Source organism: Lates calcarifer, linkage group LG15, assembly GCF_001640805.2.
Source record: "Lates calcarifer isolate ASB-BC8 linkage group LG15, TLL_Latcal_v3, whole genome shotgun sequence".
NCBI lineage: Eukaryota > Metazoa > Chordata > Actinopteri > Centropomidae > Lates > Lates calcarifer.
In genome coordinates, this window is record NC_066847.1 from 11913172 (window position 1) to 11936734 (window position 23563).

Below are 23563 nucleotides of genomic sequence, written 5' to 3' on the forward strand. Positions count from 1 at the left end.
TTTACATCAAGGTGTCACTGTCACCATTTCAGCTTCTCTATACTGATATCTGAAGTGAGCATTTACAAAAACACACAAAATGACAATGTTGTGCTTGTATGTGTTGGCCTCCCCTGTCAAACAACACAGCTGCTAAAAAAAGATGGCTATTCATTTACATTTTATTCTCTTATCTCATTCAGAGCCACACGACTGGGCAGGTGAGGGATTGGAGTCTGCCTGAAAGGTACTTTGATGGGGTTCAAACCTGAATGTGTTGTAATGGAAAAGACACTTCAACCACTAGTCTGCCCTGCTGCCTCCTCCTTGACTGTATCTAAATGGAAATTTGTTTCTGGCACAGAACAGAATTGTTTGTTTTTAGACACCAGAGCATGAACCGAGGAAGCTGCAAGTCACAAAAGTGGAGTGTCTTGGCAGTAAATAGCTCAAGACATAACCTTCACTGCATTTTTTGGCAGAATGTCATACTGCATGCGCAAAACGGCCACAGCCTCGTTTATCTCAAAGTTAATTTGACTACAGAGGGTTCACTTGGTCCATCTGGGATGGAGAGGAGGAGCGGAGGGAGACACAGTGAGGCAGGGGACAGGAAGGGAGAGGAGAGGATAAATGGTGGAGGTGTTCCGAGTAGAGAATGACTTGCTGGCACACAGAAAGGATGGGGAGAAAGCGGACAGAGAGCAGAGAGAGGAAGGGACTGCAGCGAGCGGCCCTGGTGAATGGAGGGAACAGAAGGACAGATGAATATGCAGAGCGGGCCACGTGTCCTCATCTTGCTTCCATCTGACTCTACTAATCATCTACAAATGCTGCAAGAGGGGAGGAGGGGGGAGACAGAAAGTAGGTGACAGGGGAGAGAGAGAGGAACTCTATGGGAACAGAGGGAGGATGAGAGGAATATATGATGAAGACAGGGCTGGGAAACATTTGACATTTTGTAATACTAGTGCCAAGCTGATACTTGAATTATGGCACAAATATCAAAATCATATGATCTTTGATATCTCAGAATAGAAATAGAGAAAAATGTCTTTCTACAAAAACTAAAAGGACCCTGTAAAACCAGAGTCATCTTACTGTACATCCATATCATTTAAATCATATTCGCAAGAGTCACTATGAAATAGCATTTCCAATAGAGCTTTTTTTCACCAAAGACATTTTGACATGTTACAGAGTAAAACTCTCAAATATAAATAATGAAATTAATTATGGCTGAACTCCATTTACCTGCTTCAGTTTCAGCGTCCTGTTGTTGTTCATGCTGACTCACAGTCACACTGTCGTGGCTTACTGGGGCACTTACACAAAACTGAGCCATAGTTAATGTTATTAGTAACACCAGTGCTTTTGCTAGTAGAACACATTAAAATGTGTAAGGGCCAACTGAAAGTCAAAGTAACTTGTTACATACAGTATTTATTGAAAAATTCTTTTCCCAATGTGAAACAGTCACAGTGTTAAGCAGACTGCAACCTTGTATATTACACTGAAATCTGTATATCACCACTGTCCTAAGAGAATCATATATCTCCAAAAAGCAAACTTCTCATGAACTCAGAAAAACAGGCCTTTTTACAACCTGGTGACAATGCATTTTTCAGATGTGAAACATACTGTTTTCTGTAACAATTCAACTTGTACATAAATATTGTTCATTTGCCAAAAGGTAAACTTCACTCTTGAGAGGTGAAAAGGTAGATTGACCAAAAAAAAAAAAAACTTAACTCAAATCCTAACTTTTTTTCCCCGTGTCTGGAGTTTGAAGATGGTTCATTTACCACATAGCCACACCTTTGCCTGCTTATCTTTGTATAGCTTTGTTGTTTTTGTTTAGTTATGTGTCTATATCTGTATCCTATTATACATTCATTTTGGGAACTGGGAGTGAATATAGTGAGAGCTTTTGACAACCAGAGTCAAGCTGTTTTCATGTGTCACTATACTTGGACAGTAAAGTTGATTCTGATTCTTGATTGTGTCCAAAATTGTCAAAACTATCCCATAAGAACTCAGAGAGACACAGGTATTACCGACCCTCTAAATGTCATGGAAAGCTCCTGATAATTTACTGTTAACTCATAAAGTCCCCTGGAAAATAAAATAAAAAAACATTTAAATAGAAAAAAAAAAAAAAAAACTTCTTTTACATGTGGACATTTAGTCATTTTTATATCCTCCATAATTTTGAATTTTCCTAAAAGAAGAAATGGGTCTGGGCTCCTATGGCCTATGATTTAAAGTGAGACTAAGTAATTTTTTTAGAGAAGATATAACAACTTTTTGCAAATTAAAAGTTGAGTTTGTAGGAAATTAAATGAAGCCTTGCTCTATTCAATACACTACATAGTTTTCCTGCTACAGTCTTGCTTGGTCTGGTATGACCATTAGCTTATGGTGACCAATGTTAGCAAACTTTTCTTAAATATTGCCGGCATTACTGAGCCATTTTAGTGACTTTACACCTTTTCTCTACTTGTGCTACTATCCCACTACTTTTCAGCATTTACCATGATCTTGTAATTGTCACTTGTAGAAAAAGTTGCATAGTCTGACTTTATATGGGTAAACGCCTGATCAAAGTTTAAACCAAGTGTTTGCATTTGATGCCAGCTTTCAGTATGTGCCAGCTCTCTACACTCAATGCTATGGACACATTTCTATTGGTACAAAAACAGCACTGAAGTTTGATTCACAGTCCTATCAAAGACAGAGAGTGGGGAGACGCGAGGGAATATAAAGAGAACAGGCTCAGCTGCTTTGGAAAAGGGATGAACAAGCAGAAAAAGAGAAAAGCCAATAGAGAAAGAAAGAAAAGCAGACTGGACACTGTATCTGTGATGATGAGGAGAAAGAGGAGACACAATCGGATTGCTCGCATCTCAGAGTGTTGTATTCAGAGGGGGCCACTTACACAGTCAATAGTAATGGATAGCACATACCGTACGAGTACAATACCAGACCGTGCCTTCTTTATCTGCTTATATGTAGTACATGGCAACAACAATATCCCCAACTACTGAACTACTGAAAATCTATTCAGCATACTCAATTCTCATCTTTTCTTTCCAAATAGCAACAATTATTCACCAAAGAAGTTGAAATGGCTCCCCAGATGACAAAAGAGAGAAATTAAATGAAGGTAAAGACACAGATGACCATCAATACACCAAGTGTAAGAAAAGAGTAAACACAGAGAAAGACACAGGTGTAGCTGAGGAAAAAGACGAAAGGCAAGGCAAACGGGCTTAAGGGGAAGCCAGAAAGTGTAGCAAAAAACCATTCAATAAACACGTCTCTATAGTAACCAAGATGTAATTTGCTTGGTGAGAAAAAGAGAATGATGGAGATTGAGGGAGAGTGATGGAGAGAGGGGAATAGAAAAGCATTTACCATCACTGCTTGAGTCCAGAGCTGTAATTACGGAAGTGAGACGCAGCAAGAGAGGGGGAGGAAAAGAGCAGAGGTACACACAAGAAAAGAGCTGCACGCAATGTACTTTTTCAAAAGGAAAAAGGTGAGAATGAGAAACACACACAAGTAAAGTGATGACCCCATAAAAGTGGCACTGTTGCAAATAAGTGTAGTAGGCAGGCGTGCGGAAGAAAGGCGGGGGCGGGGTGGGGGCTCCAGAAAGTGCAAAATGACAAAGATAAAGGGAAAGAAAAACTTGTGAAAAAGGCTTCCTTTGTAAGTGTGTGTTCTGAGGTGGGGTGATTTCATTTGTTCATAGGAAAAAAAAGCAAAAACATATTCATGTATTATATTGCCTGATCATTAAGCCAAATTTTAAAAAATAATAATGCTCTGATTAAGTGGCGATGAATCTTGAGGTTGTAGCAACCACAGGGAGAAATGTACTAATGTAAAAATACGAAGAGGAGGATGTGGAGTAGAGCGAAAGTGAGAGGAGGGAAGAGTGACAGGCGAAGACAAGATATCTTATGGGGAGAAGCAGTACTCGAATGATGAGTGATAGACAGGCCAAGATGTGCATGAAACATGCAGGCATATGGCCGATCAAAATAGTTAGAGACCAAAAATAGCGGGATTACAGAGTCGACGGAGAATGGGGCCAGTCCTCCTCTGTGTGTGTTTGTGTGTGTGTGTGTGTGTGTGTGACAGAGAGAGAAACAGAGTGATATAGGGAGAGGAGTGTGTTCATGCTGTGTGTGTGTGTGTAGAGTAGTTGATTACAGCTCTGGCGAGTGGCTTGGTGTCAGCCTGTATATGTGGAGATAACAGGATTAAGAGGCTACTGACACTACTGTATACAAAAGCAATGGAGAGAGAAGACGCAGAGGAGAGGAGAGGAGAGGAGAGGAGCAGTTGTAGAAAGGTGAAAGGAAGGAAATATTCGCCCCTAATTCTTAACATTCATTTGAGTTGTAAGCTGGTTGCAATAAGTATAAAAATGAAGTGAATAAAACTCATACAGAAACCTGAATGAATTTGTGTCAACAATGCTTCTGAACATCGGTGAATGGTTTGATGAGCTCACTATTTTGTGAATCACAAGCAGTCACAGATCTAAACCCATTTCAGCCTTTTGAGGGATATTTTACTTCCTTTAATTTGCCACTTACTGTATCTGTGCACATGAAAAATGCTGATGAGCTCGACAGAAATAACAGAAATAAATTCTAGCTTTGAACAGAAACTGGAAAGAATCAATATAGTTCATTTTGACTTCCATGTGTCAACTTTAGCTCAATTAGAGTTGTTTTTAAAGACCAATCAGCTTCTTAGTACAGTATGAGCTGTGCGCTCTCACAGGAACACGCAATAATCTGCCAAAGTTACACCAGTTTTGGTCATTTCACGAGAGATTACGCCTACACAGACCCAATAATGCGGATTAAAGTTTTTGAGTATTAAACTCTTAAATACCTTAAGATGATTTTTTCCCCAGACTTACACTTGTTGCATAATATTTAGTCATAGATATTCAACGCTACAGAGAAATACTATAAGTAAGAGTGTAATTCTGAATGCAGATTTCCTCAGATATGACAGACTCTGTGGTATAACCGAGAGTGTTTGCTGAAATAAACTGTGCCAGGAGACAGGAAAAAAACATATTTGACCAGTAATGAGAAGATCAATGGGAGCCAAGATTAGGACGGATGATGGATAGAGATTGAGTAAAAAAGAGAGGAGAGATTTTGGAAAGAGTGCTGATAATGATGAATAGCAGACACACAGAAGCTGAAAGAAATTTCAAAGAGAAAAGAAGAAGAAGAAGAAGAGATGGTGCTTAGCTTTCTTTCTCTGCCTGTTTAGTTAAAAGGACCATTACTACGTGCAAAATTCATCAGCTGTGCAATCAACATGGCTCTTAATTTGATGAGTCGTAACTGTTAGATTTCAATGGGTGCTCCCATGAGGTAAATGAGACCACTTTTCTCTCCAGTGTTATCTGAGTCAAGGAGAGGTGAGGGAACTGGTCAATTTATTGTGTGCGACAGAAGACTTAGCTGCAGGGCCACTGAATACTTAAACTGTTCTGAAGACAATTCCAAATTGAAAGTTAGAGAGGGTTTTTTGGAGGAAGAGGGGAGAGTAAAATGAATTTTCACAAAGCGTTATTAACCTCCAGCGCTCTTACAAAATTTGTTAGGAACTGTCTGGTCCTATAGATCACTCAAAACGAGGGGGAGCGGGACCCCTGCAGAGTGAGTTACTCCTCTGTGGTCCACGCCACGTTTGCCAAGGGAGCACTTGCTCACCAGGGACGAATTAGCCACACAGGAGCACTGAGGCATCATGGGAAATTAATGATCAGGACCTCCAGGAAGTGAGCTAATGAGTCCTAGTGCCACACGCACGTGTACTGTACACAATGAGCCGCACACACACACACACACACACACACACACACAGACAAGCAGGATAAAAGATAGAGAAAGCAGGAGGCGGGGGGGGGGGGGTTCTTCAGAGAGGAAATAGCCTGACGTGCAGTTGCAGCAGCTAATAACACAAAGCTATCAGTGTAACTTTGTCTTGATGAGTGATGGTGGTGGTGCAATAGCAGGGTTAGTAACACACACACACACACACACACACACACACACACACACACACTTAGAAAATCAGATAATTAGAGAGGACCACCAGTGGCTTTCGCCCATGGAGGCGTAGTGATTACTGTCACTACACCCTCCCCTGGGGTGGCTGACAACAACCACAGAATTAATACTTAACAATACACACATACACACACGCACACACACCTCATGCAGCCAAGTGTAGCTGAACTAACTGTGGATCTTGCAGACTATAGTCAACTGGGTAGCGTGGCTCCCCGCCGTTTGATTATATGACTACATTGTGTGTTGGACATCTGAAAAACACCATTTTGCTACGTAATGTTGCTCTGCTTGGAGCTACACTGCAACTATAAAGTGTAAGGCAGGATACCTCACTGCTTCAGTGCCTATGAGCAAACTGCAGAGGAGCTGCTAGAGGCCTGACGGGACAGTGTGAAATGTAAGTTTAACTGTTCAGCTCCAGATCAGGGAAAGGAGGACAGAGGGTTTCAAGACATCTCGGGGAAAAAAAAACAAAAAACTGGAACAGTGACAGGCTGTCTCCCCACACCAGTCGGCGCACCTCACAAAGATTTAACTCTGCACTACAGTATCACCACACCCTTGTCAGCTGATTGGCCCAAAGTTCTCCTGGCACCGCCCTCTCAGCCCTGCGGATCCGCCCTTCTCGCGCTCTGCAATCTGTTGCTGCCAAACCAGCTGGCAGTTTGAATTGATATTCTGATCTAATACTGTACTCCAAACCCCGACCTTTAAACTCAGGTTTAGTCCTCTATTTTTTTTGTAGTAGTAGTCTTTCAGTGAGCTTCTCAATCCAAAACCATCATGCAAGATCTGGACAAACTCTCAAGAACTCTTCACTGTGGAAGAACACACCTTCAAATCTGCAGCCTGTGACTGTTTAACCTTCTTCTCTGAGCGACTTTAATCAGTTTTACCTTTACACATCATGCGAAGCTGCAGCGGCAGGTGACGTAGACGTTTGACTTGGTTCACGAGTTGGTGAAGCCGCTGAGGGAAGCTGTTCACCGAGCTCCTGTGGTCGGGTCTCCTCACCTTGATTTGCACACCCACTCTCCCCCCGGAGCCGGTGCAGAGCACATCAGAGCGGGGCAGGGCCGAGCCTCTATCCGCGCGGTGCCCCCAGCGGCGGACAGGATGGGCTCCCTGACGTTGACACCGGGAGCTCTGCTCACTTGGAAAGCCACGATTTTCCTCTTCAACATTATCGCAGCCGCTGTGGCCAAAAGACACGTCGTGTACTGGAATTCTACGAGCACGAGGTCAGAAACTGTTTTCCACTGAACTAAACGAGAAGACTCTGGTCTCCTCCTCGGTGCAGGCCACATTAAGATTTAGGCCTAATGTTAAGGAGTGAAATGTGGTTCACACTGTGCATAAAACAAAAGTAGCTGGTTTGAACTTGCACTGCTTCGCTATTGCATAACGACCACTATAATTCCTTCTAAATGACTCAGGCTTTAGTTGGTTTAAAGAATCTCTGCTATGCGGCAGATCACGTCCTTGTGTACTTAACAGAAGAGGGCACAGAGCAAGTATGATTACTTAAAACCTGCCCTAACCCAAAAGCTATCAGACTGATATTTTCCTTAAATATAGAAGCCTGAACTAGGTGTCATTCAAGACAGAGCAGCCTGATCTCACCTTCTTCCTGCAGGCACCTATCTTTATCATAATGACTAAACTCTAACCCTGGCCTTCACCTTTTGGAGTTGGTGATTATGTTCCTTAAAGAATACCAGAAGTAAGGGTTTCTTTTTAAGTGTTTGTTCTGAGTAGTGCCCTAGATAGCATTCTGAGGACACAGGTGTATATTAAAGTCTAAAGTGCTGCTGTGCATAAGTGAATATGTAGCTGGGTAATGGGAAGGTATGTGTGTGTTTGTGAGTGTGTGTAATGGGTTGATTGGGGCCATTAGCAAGGCAGAGTCAGGCTCACCTGCTGATCCAGGTGTTCCAGTCTTGCTAATTGAGGGGTTGAGGTCTGCAGACCTGCAGGGCCAGTAGGGCTGCTGCCCAAAATAACACATCCACCGTTCACTCACCAGCTTATTTAGAGACTCTCTCCGTAAGGCCCGATTCCCCAAACACTCTTTCAGATGAATGACCTTTTTACTTAATAGCCACGGAGACCACTTTGTCAGTCGCAGTTTTGTCTTGTATTTTACATTTGTGGATGCACAAAATGTGACAGAAATATGACTCCTGGGGCTTATAATTTCCCCAAGGGCTCCTCTGTCAGGTCTGTGAGACTCCTCCTGTATCAGAGTCAGCTGAGGTTATATCCAGTGTGTCCAGGTGGGTAAAACCCAGTCCTGTAATTGGAATTCTACAGAAATGTAGTGGGGAGGAACACGAGGATTAGGAAGCACCTTCTTGTTCCCCAGAGATTCAGGGATGAATGGTCACAGCCGGTGGCAGGGCCACACAGTCGGCTGCAACACCACACAATCACAATGCCATCAGCATCACGGCGGAGGGGTAACCCACTGTGGCAGAGAATCACTCTCATCAGCAACACCACCCAATCACAAAGCTATCAGCAGAGCCGTGATGCTGCACCCGGTCTAGAATCCCCTGGGTTTACCACTGGGACTCACTTTCTCTCCTCTCCTCTCCTCTCCTCTCCTCTCCTCACTCTTCATTACCTCCCTTGTTACATCCCACTCTCCTTTTCATTTTTTTTGTCTGCGCTCCCCGCTCCTCCTTTGCCCCCCTTTATCTCTCACGACTCCCTCCTGCCCAGTGATGGATATTGGTGGTGTGATTAGTTGAGCTTCAGTCATTTTCCCATACCATATTTTCTATTAGCTGCCTGCCAGCCAGCCAGGTTGTCCTGAGGCCTGTAAATGTAGCCCTGGCGAGGGGGGAAAGGAGCACAGGGACAGGAGAGCTATGCCTTTGTTGGCATGAAGCTGCACTGCAGAGTCCAGAACTGCACTCGATGCTCATTGTACAGAAGGCACTCCAGATGATAAAATTAGCACATTTGGCTTTTTGTTTATTTATCCACAGTGTTGTAGTGGTTTAAAATTAAGCTGGTATCTTTCACTATTGAATATACAAAACAGTTCTTGACTCAGTTCTTAAAGCTGCTATTGAGTGTGTTAGTATCTTTTTAGCTCATTATTTTGGCTTAACAGCCAGATTCACCGTTCTGATTCAGTTTCAGTGCTTTCATTAGTATTGTTTATGAGGCAAATTAGCTCTCAGTGTAAGGTACAAGGCCAGCATCAAACTGCAGAAAGTCCAACTTAAGAACTACTGGAAGAATTTTTCATTATTTTTACCATCTAAAGAGACAGATATTTCAATTAGGAGATGAAGGGCATCAAAATATGGCAAATATTAATCTTAGAATAGAGGTTGGCAGAAACATGACTTGAAACGTACCTTCATGTCTTCAGGGTCTTGAATAGGCAACTGTTTGCTAACGCAGACGCTGATAGGTCAGTTTTATGCTTCCAAAAATCAATTAATGCAGGTTTAAAAATCACATCTTAAATTTTATTGGAACATGTTGGCAGAGTGTTGTTGATTTGGCCTTTGTGCATCTTTCCACTGGTTCAATCTTTGTTGTAAATATTAGTGATGTAGGACATAAAGCTGTTTTTGGACTGTTGAGCATTTAAGTGGCTTTGAAAGCTAAAAGCCAAAGAATTGTGTGGACCAGTTTACTCATGCCTTCGTGATTCCCTACTATGTTTGACGCTGGAAAAACAGCTGAAGAGAAGCTACGGCTGCCGTCATGTTAAAGGCTGAGCTCGTATATAACGTAACTGTAGCTGGTGAGCAAACAGGCTCTTTTTAATACGGATGACAGAAGACATTCTCTGGCCGTCACCTTTCCTTCGACATCTAGATTTATGGTTTTAATGAAGCAGGGGCAGTCAAGTGGAGACTGAAGGGCCTCGTTGCTCTGTTCTTTGCTGGCTAATATGGCTGTAACAAAGGCTCAGTGAAACACTTTAACTGGCACACATTTAGCACCCTCCAGATTGAAAAATGAGGCTCTGAAATAGAAGTGATAGACTGACTGCAGGGTCAGCGTTGAACATTGCAGAATCAGATACCCTGGCCTCTTTCATTGTGGGGCTCAAGTGGTTCGATTGCCCTCTTTTTATGATTTTATGAACAGAGTTTACGATCACTTTCAATTTTATAACTGTCTCTCTCTCAGAGCGATAGTTCCTTATTAGAAGAGAAATTATTTTTTACTTCCTAGAGCAGTTAAAGGTTAGTAAAATATTATAACCAGAGTGCTTTGAGGCTGAGTGGGTGTTTGTGTGTGTTCCCTTTCTGACAGTATAACTCAGCTTACCTCAGTTTAGTCTATTGGTATATTCAGCCTCCCCTTGTGTGCTATAGCGTGCTTTAAAACCTGTTGGACCGAATAAGTTGACCGGCCCACTTGCTGATACAACAGTGTCTACTTCTTGTGCTACATTCATCCTCATAAACTTACTTAGGATCTGTCAGGAAGTTTACTCAGAGTCACCAAAACTTTAGGTATTGAATTGCATTTTTTTTCTTTTGCAAGAGATGTTTTTTTATTTCTATATATGAGCTGCTTATAGATTTGTAACAAGAATAAATGTCACCCATACCTGAACCTTAAATCAGCTACTCCATTTCCTCGTCCTGTGATTTACCCTTGTTCTTGGCTGACACCTCTACCTTTCTTTTTCCCTTATATCCGTCATGGCAGGAAGCAAACTTGTTGCAACAGTTCGTCTGGAGCTCAAACTTCAGACTCTGGTTTCCAACTCGCCTTGCCTCCTCCTCTCCCAATTTCTGTCTTTCTTTCTCTCGCAGAGCAGCAGATTAGCAGGGTTTTAATCAGGGATAAATATTATAGCCAATTTCACTTAACCTGTTTCCTCTCTTGCTTACACTTGATCTCAGTCTGCAAGTTTGGACACAGGCTTTAAAGTATTTAAAACAACATCAGACCAGTCCAGACCCCTCTGAACTTTCTGTCTCTCTCTCTCTCACTCACTCTTCTTTCTGTCTCTATCTCCGTCTCTCGCCCTGACAAAGGCTGAGGTCGAGCTCAAAGCCAGTGAAGCATGTTTAAACTGTGCGTGAGGAGATGAATATTTGTATTGGTTTCCTGTATCTTTATTGAAAGCACCCCTCATAAGTCTTCCGTGTAATCTCTGCTCTGTTTATGCATCATTTCCCTCTGTGTGCACTCATGAATGATCTAGCTTAAATACCAGAGTAAATCACATTCTGCATACCATACCTTCACACACACACACACACACACACACACACATCTGATCTGTGGGCTTGTGTAAGCAGACACACATGCAGTATACAGTAAAGTGAAAGCAGACGCTGCTTGTAATTGTGTCTTGTCATGGGAGATGATTGCACTTTCAGACTGATTTCTTTTTTTGAATTTTTTTTTTTATCATTATTTCTCCACCCGCAGGTCTGTCTGTGTCTATTCCTCCTCTGTCGTGTGTGTGCATGCAAATGAATGTATTTCTCTCACTGCCTGCTATCTCTCCTCTCTGTGTCTGTCTCTGTACTAATCTCTGTCTTCCCCTGGTAAATGATTAACATGGAGAACCTGGCTGAACTATAATCAACAAACCCACAGTGAGGTAATTACCACTTTATTCCCTGTCCTGCTAACAAAGCAATCTCTCTCTCTCTCTCTCTCTCTCTCTCTCTCTCTCTCTCTCTCCCCCCCTTCTCACTCCATGTCTTTGGTCTTTGGTTCTCACTCTCCTCGTCTGTCATCAGCCTGTATCAACCCCCCCCCCTTTTTTTATACTGTGTCAATGCTTATTGTCTCACTGTAGCTGCTGTGCTATGGGTCTGTGTAGATCCAGAGATGTGCTTGTGAGTGCGTTTGTGTGCCTTATCTGTCTTTGTAAATGTGCTTTGTCTGTTTGTTTGTGGTATTGAGTGTATTATCCGGAGGTAAACTGTGGATGAGCTAACTTTGTGTACACTTCAGCTTCTTCATCTCTGTCGGAAAACAATGCAGGGCAGTGATTTTTTAGTGATTTGTACGCCTGTGAATTGACATTCGCTGCCATTGTTGTCGGTTGAAGTTCATTTCAGTGGAACAATAGCTCTGTCAGAGGTGTGTTTTTGTGTGTGTGTTTTTGTGTGTGTGTGTTTTGGAACTGACCTGCTGCTTTTGCGTAAAAGGGAAGTCTTTGTTTCCTTGAGAATAGATGGAGTGTGATAAATTTCAGGTCTGGAAAAACAAAACCCAGAAATGTACCAGGATACCCAGCCCCATTAAAGTACTCAAGGCTCTGATTCATTTGCGATCTCGCACATGATTCATGTTGTTTACTACTTTTTTGAGATTTCTCAGCCAGTCACAACAAGCAGGCAGTGAAAGTTGGCTTTCACTGGAAAAGTCCTCTATTCCGGCCAGCGGTGTGCGGCTGTGGGAACATTTACCAACCGCTGTGCCGACCTCTCGTCTAAATAGGTCATTGTTTTGTTTCCACTTGTTAGTTGAATTTAGGTGTGACTAAAGTGTTGGAGGGAGAAGGCGTGTTATTGCCTCTGGATGCTTGGTTTTTTGAAGGTGGGGCGTACAGATAGAGCATTGTGCAAATGTGCCTTTTGCTCTAAAATGTCACATGGCCTCATTTTAAGCATTATTTCAAGAGAATCTTTACAGAAATAGATTCAGGTTACGAGTGACAGACACAGCTTCCTGCTTTTTTTTTATTATTGGATGTAACTGTGTGAAATCAGTAATCCTCCATTTTACTGTTTAGTGTTGTATTATACCAACATAAAATATTGCACAACAAAAATAACCTTTGCAATTGAAGTGAAAGCTGAGATACACACACACACACACACACACACAGGAAAGACTCGAGCACACTGTGTTGAAAATGAGGTTTTGGGCAGAGGCCTAGCGGTGAGGATGTCTGTATTAAAATGGATCAGATAGTCACATTGCAGCTTGGAGCCGTCGGAGCAGACATGGTGTACGAGCATGAAAGGACGGCCGCTCTCTCCTCCTGGTCAGGATATTTAGTCAATCGATACCAATTTAACACCCAGATATTATCGCCGGCTTCTCGCATTATCGCTAGACTGCATATGGACCCATCTCTTTCCCAATTTCTCTCCCCGTGCTGGCCTGTTTCTCTGTGTACACACATACATCAATATTAGGTTGCATTAAGCTGTAATAAGTTGTATTGTATGAATGTCTCAGAGTTGGGGTGGAACAGCTGTGGAATGAAATGAGGTTCAATGTTGTCTGCAGCTCGGTTGGCATGGCGCAGCCAGGCTTTGGCACAAAATGGCTGCTACGCTGTATGTGTGTGTGTGTAAAGAGGGGTGGTTATGGTGGTTAAGGGCTGTTGGTGAGCACCGAGCGGGAGCGCATTCATTCATTCATTCATTCATTCGTGGCACACAATGAGCTGGCATTGTTGTAGGTGTCAGGCCAACTGTGTATTTCTTTGACATACAAAACAGCAATTAAATTGTGCGTGCGTGAGAACAAGCAAACTCCAAATGTGGGAAACACTGTCGACTTAAGCTTGACCAAAATAACACAATCTGCTTGTTGTTTAGCCAATAAGTGCCATTTTAGAATTTCAACCCACACACAAACACGTGTGCAGGCACAAACAGACAGACACACACACACACACACACACACACACACACACACTTACACACGTACATATAAGCTCGCACAATGCTCTTCCACTCAGCTCAGAAATCCTGCCAAGAGGCAACCTGGGAATTCCCTGAGACAGAAATTGAATTAGTATTGACCCAGGCAGAGCAAAAGGCTGTAGCAGGAACCTGGATTATTGTACCATACAAGGTCCTCGCTGCCAGGAGGACACTGAGACATGTTTGCCATCATACCTCAAGTCTTCAGAGGTGCTTAAGGACAGTCACTCCAGAAGTTCTTCTTTTAAACTGCCCTATGTGTTTTCCAGTTTCTGCAGTTGCATTTCCTAGAAATGGCCCCTGTGAATTGTGTGATTTATGTGAGCTTATGAAGCATTTTGTGCAATTGTTTACTTTTGTTCTGGTCACTAAATGCATCTTTCTATTGTCACTTGCAGAGAGGACACTCTTAGAAATACTGGGCATGAATCAATCCCACTTTGTTTATCGATTTTAACATCTATGCATTGCATTGTAGATTTTTAAGGACACCCTCTCAGGTCTTGACACGAATCTTTAAGAATCAGATTTGTGTCAGATCTTGGTAGTGCATCTTGTGTGCAGTAGCTGTAGCCAGTTAGATCAGAAGGTTAAAAGATGCAGATTGTGAAACAGTGCTGAAGTAAAGTATGGGGGGTGATATGTTTGTAAAGTGTTTAATATTCATATCTCTTAGCTTTAAATGATGCAGTATGTCACTGTATTAAAGTAAAGACTCAAGAAATCTGTTAGTAGGCTTAACAGCTCTTTAAGATAATTGCTCATGTCACAAAGTATCTTGTAAAAACTAGAGAGACGTGGTTTCAAGTGACATTTATTAAGACTTGCAGAACTATTATAAATGTGCCTGATGTACCTCCATAATCCAGCCATGGAAAGGCATAATGAAGGATACAAAAGTACTCAAAAAGAAAAATCCACTCACTGGCGGAAACAGAACAATCCTTAAATAGTAAAAATCAGAGATAAGGGAATGCACTGCATGATTTCTCATGTTTTACCTTTGCAAGTTGCTCTCTTTTACCTGCTAATTATGTCTTTTGTTGGCCATTTTAAATGAATGTATATTGTGAAGCACCCGCAGCTGTATACACGCTGTAGTACAGTGTGTCTTGAGTGTGACAATGTGAATCCAGAAGCCTTAGTAGAGTGTCAGAGCGACTGTCTAAACACCAGAGAAAACTTTATGGACTAATAAACCTGCTAGAGAGCGCAGCTCCTCCACACTTTATCTAGACACAACAAAGAGACACTTTGATAAAAATACTTGAGGGAGATTGAGTTTAGTGTGTATGTTTAGGAGGTGTATACTTTTTTGTATTGTGCTTTTGTATAAATGATTCCACCTTATCAGAATTTCCTTCTCATAGTTGTAAAAACACAGAGCTCCAAGTAGTCAGCTATATTCCCAGTTCCTAAACACACCTTTTATCCTGTGCTTTGTGATTTCCAGCAGAGATGGATCACATGACAAATGTTTCACTATGTAGATATTTTGAATCTGCTGTATGATTTTTTGGAGACTTTTCCATGGTGGAACAAAAACTAATATTATTTTGGCATTGCCTCCCAGAAGTATGGCAGCACAGCCTACTTTCCAGCCCCCAATGATGTGAAACACACACATTCCTCTTCTCTGTTTCTTTTTTGTGCTGGCATACACACACACACGCAGACATCACAATATGAATATACACACTCCCTCCTTGCTTCTTTTTCTCGTCAGCCCCCAGAGATGGTAAAAACATTAGACCTGCAGTGGAGGGAGTGAGGGATGGAGAATGCGTTAAGGAAAGGGGTGGTAGGGAAAGAGTCAACAGATTTCAACTCCCAAAACAGCGCGGGAAGGCCCCCAGGGATGGAGGGATGAGGTGAGAGGGAGAGAGGGAGAGAGGGAAGAAAGGATGTCAGCAGGTATTACTATCACTGTCACAAGCAGGCGTGAGGCGCAAACCCCCACCCCCTCACTGCCTCCGCCCCTCCTTTCGTACCCACACACACTTACACAGAGGCTCTCTCTCTCTCTCTCTCTCTCTCTCTCTCTCTCTCTCTCTCACACACACACACACACACAGTGACGCATGCTCTTATACAGGTGTGGTACAGACACACACACACACACACACATACACTACCAATAATACCATCACCCTGCATACACACTCAGCTGCCCAGACTCTGGGGAGAGCCCAAGTACGAATCACACCCCATTTAAAACTGACACCGCTGTGTGTGTGTGTGTGTGTGTTGACTAAGCATACTGGTTATGCATGCTGCAAAATTACAGTAGAACCTTTCTACCTGAGTTTTTTTTTTTTTTTTTTAAGAAAACGACAAAAAATGAATGGAATGTGGTGTAATTTGCTCATTTAAACATGCCAGCGCTCAGATTTTTTTGAGGCTTACAGTAAGATGATGAGATATGGTTCTGGTGTGTGTGTGTGTGTGTGTGTGTGTGTGTGTGTGTGTGTGGTTGTGTGCATGCCAGAATATTTGGATGTGTTATTTTTGTAGCAATAACCACTACCACATGATTTTCGGGTGCGCGGTAATGCACAGCTTGATCCCTGTCTCCTGGTACTCTTGACTGCTATTTTTTCTCTCTGCCTCCTTGTTCTTTTTTCTGCCCGTTTCTCAACATTGTGTTCCAATCAAATCTTTTATTTATGAGTTTTAAGGAATGTAGTTTTTTTTTCTTTTTCCAGAATTAGTTCTTTTGATCAACATGCGGTTGCAGTACAGCTGCATGAGTGGTATCAATTCACACTATATGTATCCACATTTTATCACAGTATGGTGCATGTGTTATCGCTTTTTGGAGGTTCCTGAGGTAGCTTGTACGATCTACTACACTGACAGGCTGCTGACATGTTAGAATGCAGAGCAGGAAGTTAAATACTGTGCATACTGTACAAACTGTAAAGCCACTTATTCATTGTCAGTCACTTTAAATCCTCCTTAAAGTCTCAGCCTTTATGCTTTTTGTCATTTTTTTTAAAGCAATCTGTCATTTTTAAATTAATTGATCTCTGTCACTGTCCAAAAGCATGTTCTGTTATATTTATCAGAAGTGATCAGATTGTTGTAATTCAGTCTGAGAGCATCAGGAGTAGTAGGGTGTATTTTGTGGTGAATGGGAGAGGGGAAATAGCCTTGTCCCAAATCTCCATAGCTATGGCCTTGTAGCAGGAGAACTCATGAATCTCATTGCTCTCCCATTCAGCTGGAAATGGAGTTCTTGTACGCGCCATGCTTCTCAAAACACTGGAGCAGACACTCTAGTGTTTATGATTGTGGAATTAATCTGTGTGTTCCCCTAAAATACACCCAGTGACAAATGCCTAGTCATGAAAGTCAGAAAACCCTTTAGTCACTACATTTTTTTTACATTTAAGGAGGTTCCCTGATAGATTTCCCTTCAGAATAGAAAATTATTCTGAGCAGTGTTGTTCTTCATCAAAGGTAGTGGGGTTTTTTTGTGGTACTTGCTTACTTTGCAGCTGATTTACAGTGAATATTGTGTTGCTATTTAGAAACGCCCGCTCACCCACGCTCACACATACTGGACCTCCTGCGTGTTAATCTTGTAATTTTGGGTCATTGTGGTTCATTACTTAACAGAGAGACCAGTCATTTTTAATCCCAAATTAATCAGTTAATCCCAGTCCAGTGTCAGGCTGTTGTTAGCACTACGTGAGACTGGAGTCTGGACCTCTCCTCTTGACCCTCGCCACTTCCTTCCTCTCTGCTCCTAAATCCACTCCCCCCTCCTTCCCTCTTATTGTGTTTAAACCCTTCATCAGTGCTGTGGAACTTTACTGGCCTTTCTAAGAAATTCAGGGGCATCCGGCCTCAAGGCGGCCCATGCCATCCAGTTAAATCAACCTAAATGTCGAAAGCATGACTTTTATTTCCACGGTTTAGCCAATGCTGTGGAGCTGAATATAATGTGTTGAATGTATAAATAACACACATTCAGTAGCCTTGAAGCCAAACAGACAAATTTAGTTTTAACATTGATATCATTTTCTGTCCAGACTTTATTGACTGGTATAAGGCATCAATGCAAGTAGCCTATGGTGTGAATATGTGTTCATGTGTGTGAGGGTGGGGCGGGTGGGGCGGGTGGGGTGGGTGGGGCGGGTGGGGCAGGGGGGCGACTGTGCGTGACTAGAACAGGACAAAGCTGGCTGCCCCCGAGGGTGAATCGGGGGGACCTTCCATAGCCCCGATGCAAAGAGCGATATGAATCTTAACTGTTGTGACGGAGAAAGATGGAGAGAGAGAGAGAAGCACGGATCGGCTGTGAGGGAGGGAGAGGCGAAGGGGGCAGTTGAGACTCCTGGGATTCCAAAGCAGTGACCGTGAAAGTGCTTAGATAAACAGAGAGAAAGATGGCAAGGGAGGGAGGGGTGGAGGGAGGGACTGGGGGAAGGTGGAGTGGGTGCAATGGTGGTGGAAGAGGCAATGGAGGGAAGAGAGGAAGGAGAAGGAGTAGGCACGCTGACGGGAAGGAAATGAGACCTGCTGAAGATGGGGTGAGAGAAAGCAGATGGGAATGAAACCAAGTATAGAAGTTTTTAAATAAGTTCACCAGGAGTCGGAGGGACTGAAAGGGGCCAGCTTTACTCTATTTACTCCTTAACTCTCATGCCTCTTCAATCTTTTTCTCCCCATCTTCTCCGTCCTTCTGTTTAAATAATTCAGGCCTGTTGGCTGTATTAGGGCAGGTTTTCTTGACATGTCTTAACTGTGTGTCTGTGTGCATGTGTGTGTCTGACTGACTGACTCACTGGCTGACCGACTGACGGACCCTTCTATCCCTCCAGCTGGCCATTCCTCCACTAACAACCACCAAATAATCAGACACAAGGGGAAAATGAGAGGGGAAGCACACCTGGGATGTATAGTCTGTGCTGCCTATCCAGCATTGACCTTCACATCATGGAGAGAGAGACAAAAACAGATTGCAAGAATGGGAATGAAAGAGTGTCTACAGCATCAGAAGTGTGACCCACTTAGTAAATGATGGATTCTCAAAGCCAAGTCTGATTTATTGGCTGAGTGTATTTGCTTTGCGAGCGCCCTTTTCACTATGGTGAAGAGTGTGTATGAGTAAATGTGTATATGTGTGGGTGTGTGTGTGTGTTTTAAGGGGTGTTTCTCACATGTCCTCCTTAACCCACTTACACAGGTGGGCTTTGCTGACAGACCTGGGACACAGATAAGTGTAGTTAAGTATAGTTAATATAATAGATGAGAGTGCAGAGTGGTATACTGCTAAGACAAGAGAGCACCATAAGAAAGGGATTAAATCCTAAAATACTCTTTTAAAAAATATACATATCAGGAATAAAACTATAATGTGTTGTTATTTTAAAGCTGTCTATTATGTGATACAAAAGATCCACCAACAGTACACATCTCATGACAAAAACACTTTATAGATATAAAGATAGGTTGTATTTGGTTGAATTGACTTTTCAAAGCAACTGACAGCTCCAAAGTGGTCAAGTCATCTTTGCCCAACATAATAAAAAATGTTCTATTTTTTCTGATTTGAGGAGGAAACAAAAGCTTAAAATTAATGACAGCATACAGACAAGCTGCACTGAAAAGAGGAGCAGCGATGACAAGCTGAAACCTAATCAACATGGGTTTGCAACTAATCATTATTTCCATCATAAAATAATGAAATAATCATGATTCGTATAAAATGTCAGAAAATCGTGGAAAAGTTTCCCAGAACTCAAGGTGACTTCTTTAACTACTTGTTACATCAAGATTTTTAATGGTATTAAGTAGCAAAAAGCTGTAAATCTTTACACTTGAGAAGCTGGCATTTCTGCTTGAAAAAAAGAGACATAAATGACCATTAATATCAGTTAGTAGAGATCTTGCAGGTTTAAACCGGCAAGTATATGTTGGATATCTTCTGTGTGAAGCCAGTTGAGAAAAACGTTTGTCTCAGTTTTTATTATTAGATTTTTTTCAAATCATTTTTTTAAATCGATAGAAAAAAGATTGCCCAGTTCCCCCTTGGCCTTACGCCACCTGTCCCATTGGCTTGAACCCAGCGTGACCAACCTTTTGTGTGAGTGTTATTTACTTCAAAGTTGACATTAATTTGTCTACACCCTCCGTTTAGCTACACTTATTTGCTCTGGCACCGCGTGCAAACCTGAAGGGTCCAAACAGCAAAGTTAGTACATAAACATTAGACAAATGATGTTGACACAACGAATCAGCTCAGCTGCCACTTTGTAGCAATACCCTTTGATAGATTTCATAAATAGTGTGAATCATGGCTTTTTGTGTCCACCCATCATAGCTGTCGCTGTCTTCCTCCCCGCTCCATCTGTCCTGTCTAAGCAGTGAGGTACTGTAGCTATATTCAGGTTTATGTATCCGAGTCTGGCACCTGTACAAATCAGGCCTGTATTTACACTGCAGCTCCATTTAGACTGCAGAAACATGGAGAGCACTCATTACTCTGAGGTTTAGGCTGTCCGACAGAGGGATGCAGGAAAAAAGACGGATGGAGCGAAGGATGGATGGGTGGGGTGTTGGCTTGGCACCAATCCCAGCTCCGGATTGGTTGTTGTCCTGGCAACGGCACGTCTGACCTTATTTACCCCCTTGCACACCCCTCGCCATACGTGCACTGCGCCATCTCCCGTGCACGTTTCTTTTTTTACAGCACGCATTCTCCCCGTCCCTCTTCTGAGCTGAAACTCTTCTTCTTGTGCCCCCCCACACACACACAGTCCTCTTACAAGTGTGGCCACCTCCACGCAGAGCAGGTGAGAGAGTCGAGTCAGCCAACACTCATAGCTGCTACCATGCTGGTGGGCATAGTGAGGCAACGTTTCAGCATGCAGCATTTTCTGTCAAACAGCGAAAATAAAAACGAGCCATAGACTGCAAGACTGCACTCTTGTCCATTTATATTGTGGACAGTAATTTCATACCTCCCTGAAAAGGCACTGGAAAGCTTATTTTAGGATCAGACCAGACCACACATGGAGAGCGGTGCCTATGCATGACAGAGCTCTGCCACAGAGGGGGATGATGGTTTCTGCAGACCTGCAGCCATATCAAAATGGTTCCGACGGATTCGTTTCCATACTGATGGAGCCCGTGGGCCCGAATCATGCAATTTTCCTCAGCTCTGATGGCCGTTGCTATACATCCTGTTGTGCTGCTGAGTCCCACAGAATGGACACACATACACACACTAGAGGAGGACCTATGCCATAACAGGCAGAAAATAGGGTCTGTCTTTACCTGAGGCTGAGAGTCCTTGAGGGGCTGAAGCAGCAGGTGTGTGTGCATGTTTTATCTGTGTCTGTAAATTGATAGGGGAATGTGGGTCCATGAGGCAGCCTGCTGATTCGCGCAGTTTGAATGAGGGTTTGAGTGAGCGCTGAATGCCCTGTGCCTTCTGGTCATTTAATGGAGCCTGCAGGGCAAGAGGGATGCAAACAGTCACTCCATCTAAGTTATATACATACACCCACAGCCATGGCGGCGAGCGCTTGTGCCCCAAATTCATAACAACGTATAATGCATTGCAGTGTGAGTGTGTGCACACTTGTGCTCCTTCTGTCCTGAGGTTAGAAGCATTTGGTTTGTCTGATGGCACAGGGTTTTTCCCTCCGGAAATTGTTTAGCAGTGGTGGTAAGCCACTCAGATCCTGATGCATATTAACACAGCGTGTGTGTGTGTTCAGAACTTACATGTACAGAAAATCCACAGACTTAAGTGGATGGAGATGGAAGAGGGGAAAAAGTTCACATATAAACCACATTTGGAGATTAGAAGTCACAGAAAAGAAAGCAAAAGGTCTGGTGTAGAGGGGAGATACACTTCCTGCTGACCTTGAAGGAAACACATACAAACACACACACACAAGTACACACACACACACACACACCGGCATACCAAACAGGAAAGAGTAGATAAGAGCAACAGCTTGTTCCCCTTAAGTCCCTCTTTCCTCTCTGTGAGGAGCAGTTGATCACCGTCTTTGGCCACAGTTTGATGACACCAAGAATCTGAAGAGGCGGGGTTTCCAGAGTATTGAGGGTATGAGGTAGGAGGGGGGTGGTAAAGGGATTTTTTGGGCCAGCTGGGCATGCGGGGTGGTGGGGGGCCCCAGATGGTCAGAGGTGGGGGGTGAAGTCCTTGTTTGTGTGCATTGAGGGGAGTAAGCGCCAGGTTAGACACAACATTGGTGTTTGGGCTCTGGACACAGCATGGCTTTGCGTGGGCGTGAAGGGGGGGGGGACACACAGCACAGCTAATGTAGGGGAGATGGGTGGTGGGGGAGGTTGTCCTGATCCTGCTCCGTTTTTATATCCATGCCAGAAATATTGAGTGGAAACGAGGAAATGGCGAACAAAAATGTTTTGAGCTATGCAAATTCTTAGAAAGGTGCAGTAGTGAGTACATGTGTCTCTCACTCTCGTTCTGTGATGTTCTCATGAATGTAGCACCACAGTTGTATGATTCCTTTCTCTGTTTTCCTGTGAAGATAGGATAGCCTGTGGAGTAACAGGTCACTGAGAGCTTGAGGAAACAAAGCTCTCTCTTTATAGTTATCTGCCTCATTCCCTCTTTTCTCCTCTACTATCTTCAGGGTCTTTTTGTCATGAACTTCTCTCTTACTTTCTCTCAATTATTCCCCACTGTGCACTGCTGTTTCCCCATAAAAGGCTTCCAAAATCTGGTTTTATCCACCAGCTCAGATAAGTTTTCATTTCTAACCATGAAAATATGTTGATATTTAGGTATGCTCACACAGTGTGTGAGAAATTTTCATTTAATTTGCCTAAAATTTTTCTTCTGTCCCTCTCTGGTCACACATGTCGAAAAATGTTTCCACACAGTTCTTTATGATTTAGTGCTCAGACGTTACCAGAAAGTGGCACATAATTAGCGCATCTGAACAAAACAGGTGGGGCTGGATTGGTGACATTTTAAGCGTGGGTAGTTAGCGAGCCGTGGCTGGTGAGGTGGTAACATGCTAGCAGAAGTATGTACAAAACACACACATTTCCAGTCCAGGTGCTGAATCCAGAAATTGTAGTTATTTCTGCTTCCCAAAGACACAACAATGTAGAATACTCCCTTTAGCCCATTTAGCAAAACACTAACACTAACCGACTACTAGCTGCCTTGTTGGCTAAAGCAGTTGCTAACGGAGTTAGTTAGTTTGTTCAAGAGACATATTTGACTCCAAAGTTCATACTCTGGTTGAGCAGGGTTGTATTAAATATCATGGTACTACCTCTACCTAAATCTTAGCAGACATAGTTTTCAGTTGGTCACCAACACAAATATTTGTATCAAAGTCCACCAAAATTGAACCATTCACAAAAGCTCCGCGCAGATTTTCTTCACCTTAGTGAGCAAATCCACTGATGGCAGGAATTCTGTTGAAATAATTATGATTTCAGTCTGGCGTTTGGGTGTTAGGAATGCTGATGTGACTGGGTCATTATAATCACTGTTGGATTAAACAAACAGTACAGTGACACCCAGAATACTTAAGTATGTCTGAATGCTAAAGTTGACATTGTTTTATTCACTGGGATTAATGACTCACCTGACACGTTCACATCTGTCATCTTGTTGCGTCATCGTTCGGTAAACCCCGCCCATCTGGTACATCAAAAAAAAAAAAAAAAACATGAAATAAACAAATATCATTTCACAAAGTCATCCTCCTAGAGAGCACCAGAGATCCTCCCATGTCACCAAGTAGTATTACTACAGCACTGTACACCGAAGAGGCTGAAGCT

The 23563-nt window shown here is 42.8% G+C and overlaps 1 protein-coding gene across 2 annotated transcripts in view; it reads left to right on the top strand.

Moving 5' to 3' along the window:
* The first annotated feature begins 6742 nt into the window (after positions 1-6742).
* The window catches only part of si:dkey-246i14.3 (ephrin A4), a 32701-nt gene continuing 15880 nt past the window's right edge, over positions 6743-23563 (top strand). For both annotated transcript variants that reach the window (XM_018680492.2, XM_018680493.2), the window contains exon 1: positions 6743-7336. In XM_018680492.2, the coding sequence (XP_018536008.1) occupies positions 7212-7336 (125 nt within the window). In that variant the 5' untranslated portion in view covers positions 6743-7211. The remainder of the gene's footprint in view (positions 7337-23563) is intronic.